The sequence below is a fragment of the Emydura macquarii genome, unplaced genomic scaffold, assembly GCF_026122565.2.
Source record: "Emydura macquarii macquarii isolate MOO-44397 ecotype Brisbane River unplaced genomic scaffold, CSIRO-AGI_Emac_v2 contig_1604, whole genome shotgun sequence".
Taxonomy (NCBI): Eukaryota; Metazoa; Chordata; order Testudines; family Chelidae; genus Emydura; species Emydura macquarii.
The window spans coordinates 8,677-20,821 of NW_027131741.1; the positions used below are offsets into that span (position 1 = coordinate 8,677).

The following is a 12,145-nucleotide window of genomic DNA, read 5'->3' on the forward strand; positions in this document are numbered from 1 at the left end:
CTCACCAGAATCTCACGGAGCAGAGAGAGGAAAACTTGTTACTGCGACCCGAGAATCAGTGTTCGAATCTCACATCTGACACTCACAGGGCTGGACAGGGACCTTTATAATTTCTCTGTATAGTCTCTGTGGACTCTCAGGTTGGTCAGGACTCTGGGACAATTCCCTGTGCCCCGTGAATAGTGGGAACAGCGGAAAATAGACCCTGGAGAATTTCAGCCAAAGAGCCTCCCCTGAGAGTGAATTAATGATTCAACAATAACAGAGGCTCAGATTGTCAGGGCACTGAGACTTGCAGACTTCCTAGAGTTGTCCTGCACTGCTCAAAAAACAGAGAGAAAAGACAAGCCAAGGGTTAGACGTGTTCATTTATCTATCAGCATTTCTGGGCTGCTGCTCATTGTCATAGAATCGGAGCGTCTGCTGCTACTCCCGGCTGATGAGCCCTGTGCTGAATCCCTGAGACCGTAACATGCACAGGGACAGGCTCTTGCGTCTCCTTGTTTCCAAACGTAGGATTTCCACACTAAGTAACAGTCCCTCCCATCCGATAGCCTCTCTGACAGAGGGCAGCACAGATTGCCCCAGCTGAGTCATAAACCCCTCCGGGTGCAATATCCTGCCATGGGGAAGCGCAGCTTCCTGATCCCCTTCACTGATCAGCACGTGCTCTGAAGCCTGTGAACTGACATCCTTTGTCTTTTTATCCCACCTAGAGTAGCTGCACAGACTGTCACTGGAATAGGGAGGGTGCAGGGAGATGTTCAGAGGTGAATGAGGTGCCCATTGTCCATCCACAGTCAATTGGACTCTGCTGCCCACTGCCCTTGTGCCTTTGACAAACTCCCCCCAGGGGTCTAGTGGATCATGCGCTGGTCTGGAGCTCAGGACACCAGGTTAATTCTTAGCTCAGCCTCAGAGATCCTGTGTCAACTTGGATGTCTCTTCTCGTAATCTACTCAGGGCCTCAGTTTCCCCTCTGTAAAATAGGGATAGCACTTCCCTGCCTCAGGGGGTTGTGAAGATAAAAACCCCTTAATTATTGGTCGCTTATATGGGCCCAACATTGAGGAGGATCATATGAGGACCCAGAGATACAGCCGTGCTTGTTTATCTCAAGTTATTTCCTTTATCCTATTTCAGGACTCCGCTCCACTGTGATCTGGATACTGCACACCCTGCCCCTCACACGGTGCGTTCCTCCCCCAGTCAGTGCAGGAACAGTCCTGTGCCCCTATTCTTTCCCTGCAGGGTCTCCACAACTCCTGCTAATATCCCCAATCCAGTCATGTGGGAACTATATTTAATCTCCAGCTTTGAGAGTCTCCTTGTGTCATTATTATTGGCTTCTCAGCATTCGTGTCCCATTTTCAACTGTCCATAAAACATGGCTGTGCGGAATCACATATCATCCAGCCTAGCTAGAAAATGGTTCCTAACCTTTCGTAATTGTTGTTCTTCAAAACGCGTGGCTCAGATACATTCCAATGTAGGTGTGCATGTGCCATGTGCACCGCTGAGAGAAGGTTTTTCCCCTAGTGATATCTGTTGGGTCAGCTCTCATGCTCCACGGAGTCATCCCCTCACAGCGCTGGCACATGGGACCCTGCCAACCCTCTGCCCGCTCAGTTCCTTCTTCCCACCAGCTTCAACAGAGGGGCAAACAGGGGGGGTTCCTGGAATGGATATGAGTAATGCATCTCGAAGAACAATTGTCACAAAAGCTTAGGAGCCATATTTTCTTCCTAGAGTGCTTGCTGATGTTGATTCCAATGTAGGTAACTCCCAAGCCGTTGTGCAGGAGGAGGGATCAATGTTCATTGGCACGCAGACTGCAGAACCGCTCTGCCAAACACGGCACATCTCTGGCTTGCCAAGTGATGGTGCAGTGTGATACAAAGGTGTGGAATGAAGACCACTTCGCAGGCATCCTCTGTTGGGACCTGTGCCAGGAATGCTGCTGAAGAAGTTCATTCCCTTGGGAATGTTCTGTCAGGGCAGAAGAAAGTAAGACCTCCCCCGGGAAGCTGTTCTGGTGCTTAACTCGCCTTATACTCAGAAAATGTTTCCTAATATCCAAGCAAAATCTCCCTTCCTGCACAGTGAGCTGATTACTTCTTGTCCCAGCATCCGTGGACTTGAAGCACAATTAATCATCATCCTTTTTATACTAACCTTTTACAGATTTGAAGACTGTTGTTGTGTCCTTCCTCAGCCTTCTCTCAGAAGATCAGACATGCCCTGTTCCATCAACCCTTTTCTCAGTGGTAAGATTTTCTAAACCACTTGCCATTTTTTGTTGCTCTTACGTTTGTCCATCTCTTTCCCAAAGAGTGGTGCCCAACTCTGGACACAGTGCTCTAACTGCGGTCTCAACAGTGCAGAGTATAGCTGCACAAAGGTCTCCCATGTCCTAGTGTAAGATGCACAAGAAAATTGTGACGCAAATGCGGCATAGGTGGCAACAGCTATGCCTGAAGTGGCTCCTGGCAACAGCTAGAACCAAAGTAGCATAAATAATAGCAGCTATGCCCAAAGTGACCTAACTCTGAACCCGAGATAAAACAGAAGTGAGCTAACCACAAAGCTGGCTTAAAGTGGCTCGAAGGTAGTTAAAGTAATAAACATCCGTATCCTTCTGGCTTTAGCAGATTGGCTCTTTATACATGGTAAGACTGCATGTATATATCATAAATGGAATAGAAATAGTGCATGACAGTGGGAGAGGAAAATGATAGCCTATTGGGTGCCAAAAGTGCACCAATAATACAAGGAAAAATAAGTGTCAATAGCCAATCCTTTAGCGGATCAATAGAGGACCAATTAGGAGAGCAGAATGGGCTATATCATGACAGGGAAAATATACGGAAGTTGGAAGTCAACGTAGACCTGTGGGGGATCCAGCAGGTGCTCTGAGCAAGTTTGTTCCTGGTGCAGCCCGCTTACGTGACAGGGAGAAATGGGCTTCCCCTCTCTGATTGTGGAAAGCGCTTGATTTCTATTGCTTGCAGCTTGAATAAACCACTTCTGCAGGCACTGGCTTGTCCTCCCGCTTCCTTCTCGCTACAGAGATCTCAAACCACGAACCTTTCGTCTTGGCGGAGTACACCTACGTACAACATTCCTGTTAATGCACCCCAGACAGGCATTTGCCTTTTTCACAATTGCATCACATTGATGATTCATATTTGTGATCCACTATAACCCCCACCCAGATCCCCTTCAGCAGTACTACTGCCTCGTCAGTTATTCCCCACTTTATAGCTGTACATTTGGTTTTTCCTTCCTAAGTGTATGATTGTGCATCTGTCTTTATTGACTTCTATTCTATTGAACTGTTTTCCAAAACAAATCTAAAAGTGTGTAAGACAACTTAAGCCCAAACAGAGTATTCTTCCTTTTTTCTTGTAAAATTACTGTGTGGTGTTGCTGTGCACTCTTAAAAACATCGCTTTCCACCCAAGAATGGCTGCATTTCAGTGGCAGGTGAAGGGGTTTCGTAAAGCACTTTGAGACCTAGATAAGAGGAAGCTATTTTTGTTATTTCAAAAGTCCTGAAAATGCCACTGAGTGTTGCACTAAAATGCGGAGGCAGGTGCAGATTTCTCAGATTTCCTATGAATAAATTATCACAAACTGACTTCCAGTTAGTGAGGAAAATCCATCCTTGAGTGTTTCCCTAAACAGATAAATAATTAATAACAGCACTATGTGTTTTCTCTAGCACCCAGTGTTAAATACTTCAGAGGAGGATCTCAAGCTGTTGCCATGTACCAAATGGTACAATACGACCCATGGAGAGGGAGCAGGATTCCTTCCTGACCCCAGCTGGCACTCAGTTTATGCCCTGAAGCATGACGATAGTTCACCCTTCTCATCACATCCTACCTAAATTAACTACAGGTGTGCATATTCATAGAACTGTCACATCCTTTTCTGGAATTACCTCAAAAGAAGCTCACAGCCCCCCCTGCACAGACAGTTGGGACAGGATGAGCAGAAGACCTTGAAACCCCATATTCACTGTCCTTGCCTTTCCCACTTTATCTATATGCTTATTATTTACACTGGCAGCAGAAGCAATTCCAGGAGCTAGCACAGCGCCTATGTCCCATAATCATAGAATATTAGGTTTGGAAGGGACTTCAGGAGGTGTCTAGACCAACCCCCTGCTCAAAGCAGGAACTATCCCAACTAAATCATTCCAGCCAGGGCTTTGTCAAGCTGCAGCTTAAAAATCTCCCAGGAAGGAAATTCCAGAACATCCCTAGTGTAAGCGGGGAATGGGCCTGCTATTGTGGGGAACTTTCCTGGCTTACACGTGACCCCGATGCAGTTGGCTAGCGACAGGATCTGAGTCCTTGCACCGATTCCCTTTACCCAGAGGCTAGCCTGACCTCGAGGGCTCCCTGCCCACTCTCGTGTGGTGGGGTCCCTGTAACCCCGACAAAGCTGGCCCAGGATCCCTGGGGCTCCCCCCCCAATCTTGCCGTGGTCCCTTAGGGCAGGGGTGAGGGTGCCCAACTGCGGGCACTAACTCTGCACCGGGCGCGTCCCTGCCCCACTGATCAGTGCATGCAGTGCACAGCCATACAACGTATTACACAGACACCAACTGGACAGCAGATACACACACAGACAAGAGGAGAAGGTGGAAGGCAAACACCCAGCGCTGCTCCTGGCCCGGCCCCACACACAGCATCTGTGGGGTGTGAGGGACGCTCACAGTCTGGGTCACATGTCGCAGGCCCTGCCCAGGCCTGGCTGTGGAGCAGGGACTCCGCGGGACGGACACGGGCTCTGGGGCAGCCACACGCCCCAGGCACTAGGGGGCAGGGCCCTTCTTCCAGCATCAGCCCCCCCGTCGGGGTCACGACCCCCCTGAGTCCGGCCTGCGTGGCCTCTGGGCTGGGGGCGTCTCCCTGCACCGGGCTTTGCTCAGGGTCCCCCATGTCGCTGCCCAGCCACTCACTCACCGCACCCGGCCCCAGCCCCTGTTGCTGTGGGTCAGCTCAGCTCAGCTAAGCTCCCTGGGCCTCTCCTCTGTCTCCAGCCACCGGCTGTTCTGTCCCTATTTTGGCCCCGCTCTCGGCCCAGGCAGCTGCAGCTCACACGGAGGACGGGACCTACCCCACCATCCTGGCTCCCTCATTGGCCGGCCCGACCTGTCAATCAGCCTGGCCTGAGTTGGCCTCTCTCAGTAGCCCTGATAAACTGCTCTTTCTGACATGCCACGTCTGCTCCGTCTCTTGAGTAAACATGCACACCGCTCTTAGGTCATGCCGGGAATTGCAGTTCTGCTCACGGCTCTACAGTCCCAGCCGCACAGCTCTTCAGGAGAGAAAAAACAAACAGACCCAGTGGTGTTTTCCCTCCCAGTATGGGATCTACAGCTACTCCTTGAACTCCACTGTCTTCTTCTCCTGTTCCAGATTTGAGACAATCCACACAGGAGAGTCTCCCCAGCAATGCACTGAATGTTGGAAAAGGTCCAATTGGTGCTTACATGTTTAATGACTGTCAGAGATAGCCAATCTGCTGGGGTAGAGTCCAGTGAGGTCTCTCCCTTTGGGGCGTTCAGGGTTGTGCTGACCTGACAGACCGAACTGTACATCCGGACAGGAGACGTCAGGCACAGACTCACAAGGGTCATGATGGCTCTGAGCAGGGCTATTTTAGTCGGCTCCTCTGATTGAAATCGCACCATGGCTCTTCCTTAAATACATGTGTATCCACGGGAGGAGCTCCCTGCTTCACAGGATGCTGCAGCTGTCCCTGATATCTCCATAGGTGCAGCACATCTCCGAGCACCTATGCCCTTCTGTGTCTCCTCCAGCAGCATTTCGCTACTCCCTGCGCACTGGCATTTGACTTCTGGCAAGTTCGGCTACTGTTCTTCATCTTCTCTTCCCCTGACAGCGAGCAGGCACCTGGTTTTCACGCAGCCTCCTGCCAACCACGTGGTCATCCCCTACCTGAGCAGTGCTGAATGCTATCGCCTTGTCCACCAGTCCCGGGATGGCCTTCTTCAGAGGGTGGGAACAGTCCACGGTGACTGCAGGGCCAGTGGGAGAATCCCTGCTCCATACAACATCGAGCTCTTTGTAAAAGAGACGGGTCTTGGCAGCGACTCCAGACAGCATGTCGTGCTATTCCGTAACGTGTCGGCAGGACTCCCTCATTTCCTGCCCCTTTGCCCCTCGTCCTGGTGGATCCCAGGTTTTGCATTGCTGTGGGTAGCTCTGTTCTTGTGGGAATGCCACAGCTGTTCCTGTAGATGGTCCTCTCTGGACCACCCCAGGAAGTCCAGACCTAGGGCCTATGAAATGTGTTTTATTATTGTGGGTTTGGGGATTTATTATTTTCTAATTTCATTTTCATTTTTAAAAATAAATCCATAATAATGTGGTTTTTAATGAAAATGGTTTGATCCATTAACCATTTCAGTAACTTTATTATAAATGTAAAAAAATGTTCAGAATTGGATTGCAATAGGAAACACTGATTTCACATAAAACTACCCCTGAAACGACACCCCACCGGTGCCCAACAATGATGGCTCTGGCTCCCTCTCCTCCAGCCACTCGTGTGGGTGCTCTATGGGGGCCACCCTCAGGACCCGAGCGGGGGGACATCATGTGATGGAGGAGGAGGGGGAGGCACAGGAACTGGACAACTAGGGTCACCGCCACTGACCTGGCCAGTGCCCTTCTGGGTCTTGGCAGTCCAGGCATCCCGCCTTCCATCCTTCATCTCTGCATCTCTGATTTTCTGTTCAATAGACTCTTTGTTTATTTTGAGCCCAGTCTCTTTGCAATGTGAGTCCTAAAATGAACTGATAATGGAAGGCAGATCTCATGGCTTTGTGTGGGATGAAGCAGAGGGGAAAACTCCAAGTGTCTGCAAGGTAAGAATTCAGAGAGACTGATTTGGGGAGACTCAGGACTGGAAGGGATAGTTGGGGCCTGCTGCATGGCAGATCTGGGGAGATGGCAGAGAGGGGCAAAAGAGTCAAAGATGGAGGCGAGTGAGGAATGGTGAGAATCAACAACCATACAGATGGCAAATAGGTCTGACAGCATATGAAAAATTGTCAGTGCTGGTGGTCTGGAAGTTACAGAAAGGCTGAGTGACAGGGTATGTGAGTCTGGGGGATGACAAGTGATTCTGACAGAGATCAAGTGATGGTCAGAGGGATGGAACTTAGCAATGGAGAGGGCAGTGCTTGGTGATGGAGGGATAAGACATCAGGTGTGAGGAACTTCTGACACTGTGAACTTCCTCAAGGTTCAGCTCAACCAAATTGGGAAAAAGAACTCTTGATTAACGAGGAGACATCCTTTCCACCTATTGTGACGAATGTTTAAAATCCATAGCCCCAGGCGATCACATTCTCCAGGGATATTTTACCACTTTGTTACGAAGTTCTTTAGTTTTGCCCCCATAAATGATAGGGTTGAGCATGGATGGAACGAGGAGATAGAGGTTGGCCAAGAGGATGTGAACATGGGCAGGGATGCCCTGACCGAACCTGTGTGTCAGGGCAGAGAAGAGGAAGGGAGTATAAGTCATCAGCATCACACAGATATGGGCTGTGCATGTGTTGAGGGCTTTCCGGTGGGTTCTCTTGGAGGAAATCCTGAGGACGGCCCTGATGATCAGCCCATAGGACAGGCCAATGAGTGTCAGGTCTAACCCGATGATCACAAATGCTATCACCAGGCTGTATGTCCGACTGACTGTGGTGTCCCCACACGACATCTTCACCACAGCGATGTGCTCGCAGTACGTGTGGAGGATAACATGGTTGGCGCAGAATGGCAGCCTCTGCAGTAGCAGGGGCTCTGGCAGAATTAACAGAACAGATCGTATCAAGCCCACTAGCCCTAGCTTAGCGATTCGTGCATTGGTGAGGATGGTGGTGTATCTCAGAGGGTCACATATGGCAACGTAGCGATCGAAGGCCATTGTCACGAGGACGGCTGACTGCGTAACAGCAAACATGTAAAGGAAGAACATCTGGGTGAGGCAGCCATCCACAGTGATGTCTTTGAAACCGAACCAAAATATGCACAGTGCCTTCGGCACGACGCAGGTCGACATGCCGATGTCTGTAAGTGCCAACATGCAGAGCAGCAGGTACATGGGCTTGTGCAGGGTCTGCTCTTTGCTGACAACAAACAGAACCGTGAAATTTCCCAACAGGCTGATGAAGTAGAACGTAGAGAAAGGGATGGAAATCCAGATGTGGAAAGCTTCCAGCCCCGGGATGCCATTTAGCATGAACATTGGTGGGCTAGAGGAGGTAATGTTGAAAGCCGACATGAGATGATCGAGTCACTGATCATGCTCAGAAATGCTCAGATGCTGTGAAAGGAGAGAAGCCCACTGAGGGGTTACACAAATTATAACAAATAACATGGAAAATATTTTATAGTTCCAACTGTCTAGAAATGGGGGCTAGCAGTGAGGTGACTACAGTATTCCCCTCTAGTCGGCACTGGTGAAGCAACATTTGATGTATTGTGTCCAGTTTTGGGCCCCCCACAACAAAAAGGATGTGGACAAGTTGGAGAGAGTCCAGTGGAGGGCAACAAAAATGATTAGGGGCCTGGAGCATAAGACTCATAAGGAGAGGATGATGGAACTAGGCTTGTTTAGTCTGCAAATTAGAAGAATGAGGGGGGGATTTGATAGCAACCTTCAACTACCTGAAGGGGGTTCGAGGGAGGATGGAGCTAGGCTGTTCTCAATGGTAGCAGATGAAAGAATTAGGAGCAATGGTCTCAAATTGCAGTGGTGGAGGTCTAGGTTGGAGATGATGAAAATCTTTTTTACTAGGAGGGTTGCGAAGCACTGCAATGGGTTACCTAGGGAGGTGATGGAATCTCCATCCCTTGACGTTTTTAAGGTCTGGCTTGACAAAGGCCTGGCTGGGATGATTTATTGGGGTTGTTCTTGTTTTGAGTATAGGGTTGGATTAGATGACTTCCTGAGGTCCCTTCCAAATCTAATATATTATTATTTCCACATGGCACCAAATTAGTTAGGCCATCGTCCTGTCCAGAGATGTTCTCAGAGGGAGCCTACCAAGCCTAGTGAACGAGGAGCACGATGGGAGATGACGTTCAATGTCAATAAGTGAAACATATACGCCTACTGGAGGGAATAACTTGAACTCCTCAAACACCTGACAAGGTTGCATTTTAACTGTATGAACTCAGGGTAGGGACCTGGTGTAATGGTTTACAGCTCTATGAAACCCTCCTCAAAGTACAAGTATTGACAAAAACTAAGCAAAACATTGGGACACAGGAGGGGTGGGATGGGGAATAATACCGAAAATACAATGCCATGTGATCAATCTATCCATGCTTCACCCTCTTCTGGACTTCTCTGTGCAGTACTGAGCACCCTTTGCAAACAGGATATTGTAGAAATAGAGGGGTTCAGGGAAGGACAATGAGAAATATCAAGGCCTGGGGAAACTCTCCTTGGGAAACAGGTTGAAATAACTGGGATTGTTACCTAAGAAAGGAGAGAAAAGAGAGGGGATTTAAGAAGAGTCTATTAAATACTGACTGGTAGACGGCATATGAAGAATGTGTTTTCCCTGTCTCATAAGGTCAAGAGGACATTCAATTACATCGAAACATCGCAAAGCCAAAACTGATTACAAAATGAATGCTTTCTTAACTCAATGAATCATTAGACAGAGAAACTCATTGCCACAAGATGAAGTTGAGGGCAGGAGCTAAGGAAGAATCGGAAATGTTTTTTGGACATTTACATGGATAATAAGAATCTTCCTTTACAAAGATAAAGCTAAATAAATATCTTGGAAAGCCTGTACGCCTGCGTGTTTCAGGGCACAAGCCAATTTCTAGCTATAATATGTTAAGGTGACATCCTCAAAACGGTCAGTTTATCCCCCCCAATACCTTCTTCAGCCGTTCCTGGGCAGTGGCTTTCAGAGAGAGGACATTTGACTAGACGAACCATAGATTTGATCTACAATGCAATTCCTCTTTTGGAAATGAACCAAGTTTTCCCCAGAGAAATACACATTATCATACCAGGCTGGGACTTTGTGCTCTGTTACTTCCCTTTTTTCTTTTGGTGAGACACATTCTTAAAGACATCTAGCTTTCTCTGAGAAAAAAGAAGTACAGTGATTTGGTTATTCTACCTTGTTAACTGACAAGGGTAAGCAGATACACCCGTCAGCAACCCAACTACTTCCCCTTCTCAGGGTTGAATACTGATAACGTTTGCAGATGTCAAAAAAAATTGGGGGATCATAAATGATGAATAGGATGGGTCACTGATTCACAGCAATCAGGACTTGGGGGTAAACTGGGTCGAAGCAAAGGATATGTGTTCTAAGAACAAAGAAGGTAGGCGATACACGTTGCAGGACTCTCTTGTGGGAAGCAGTGACTCAGAATAAGTTCTGGGAGGTGTGAAGAGGTAATTAGCTAAACATGAGATCCCTGTGTGACCCTGTGGCCAAAAGAGTTAACACAATCTTAGCATGATAAATGGGAATCTCAAGTAGAGGGAGAGAAGTTATTTTATCTCTTTCTTTGGCACTGGTGCAACTGCTGCTGGAATAATGTGTCCACTTCTGGTGTCCAGAATTAAGGTTCGATGTTGATACACTGAAGAGGGGTCAGAGAAGACCCACAAGAACATTTAAAGATTAGAAATCCTGCCTTACAGTGATAGATTCAAAGAGCTCAATCTATTTAGTGTAAGAGAGGTGGTGAAGGGGTGACTTGATAACAGTCTACAAGTTCCCACAGAGGGAGCAAATATTGAATAAGGGGCTTTTCAGGCTTGCATAGAAAGATCTAACACCATCCAATGCCTGGAAGTTGAAGTTAGACAATTTCTGACTATAAATAAGGTGTGCACTATTTAAATATAGAGAGTAATTAACCATTGGAGCAGTTTACCAAAAGTCATGGCAGATTCTCCATCACTGAGAATTTCTAAACAAAGGTTGGATGTTTCTCTATAAATACTGTTCTAGAAATTCCTTGGGGGAGGTCTCTGGCCTGTGCTGTACAGATCAGACTAGATGATCACAGTGGTGCCTTCTGGCCTGGGGCTCTGTGAACACGTCCCTGCAGCACATACAGGAGTCAGCTGGAGGCATTTTGTTTGCAAGCTGGTGCCTGAGACTAATTGAAGGCTTTTTTCTTTTACTCATGACTGTGCTGAATTTATTCCCACAGGGAAAAAGTCTCATGTGACTTTGAAGCTTTGAAAATGACACTCTAGGTGTGTTCTTCACAGGTGTGAGACTTCCCGTGAGCCACTGCATGAAAGAACATTTCAGATAAGAAAAATACTGACATTACCCCAGAAAATCTGCACCTTGAGAAATGCATGTACAACTGTCCCCATTAATGGCAAACAGAGCTCACTAACAAATGGTCCCAAAGAGTGCCGGGTGCACCGTCTGTGTCCCAGTGGCTCACTGTGTCAGCCAGTGGTCAAGGGCACCTGCACGTGGTAGCTGTATTTACTTAGGCACTGACATGACCCAGAATTCCCAGCTCTCGTTATACACTGTGCACACTTCTCAGCTTGCTCGTTGTTGCTGTGTAGCGGCCCCCGAAGCCCTACCCGGTGTGTGTGGGAGTAACAAGAGCAGCAGCACAGGTGCCATGGTATCTGCTACTTGGGGTGTGATGTTCCTCACCTTAGAAAAACTGTCACTTTTGTCCCCCTAGGAAAGGGAGCAGGTGGGACGGGGGCACCTCACTCCTGCAGAGGAAGGGTTGTGGGCAGATTAGGGTGGTTCGGCGGCTGTGCAGGCCACGGGAAACTGGTAAGCATGGAGAAGACGCTGGTGCCCAGCATAGTGTTGGAATCGGGGCTGCCTGGGATGGGGAAAGAGTTTATAGAGAGGCTGTCAGATCTGATGGGAGACAGAACTACCTGAGGAGCAAAGATCAATGGTTCTTTCCACTGGGGAAATGTCTGAAGTTGGTTAATATTCAAAAACTGTAAAAAAAAACTGGAAAAAAATGAGTAAAGGTTGTGACACCCAGGGTGGAATTCTCTGGCTCGCCAGGGGAAAGAGGCCCTGAGACCTGCCCAGAGGCACTCGGGGCTAGGAAAGCTCCCAGCACTG

The 12,145-nt window shown here is 48.3% G+C and overlaps 1 protein-coding gene across 1 annotated transcript; it reads right to left on the minus strand.

The window, feature by feature from the left end:
• Positions 1 to 7,386: 7,386 nt before the first annotated feature.
• LOC137157859 (olfactory receptor 52P1-like) lies at positions 7,387 to 8,103 on the minus strand. The gene has a single exon (XM_067555295.1). It carries the CDS (start codon positions 8,101 to 8,103, stop codon positions 7,387 to 7,389), a length of 717 nt encoding a protein of 238 aa, XP_067411396.1.
• Between the last annotated feature and the right edge of the window lie 4,042 nt (positions 8,104 to 12,145).

Coding starts and splice junctions, on each gene's coding strand:
- LOC137157859 (XM_067555295.1), bottom strand. CDS start 8,103: ATGTCGACCTGCGTCGTGCCGAAGGCACTGTGCATATTTTGGTTCGGT.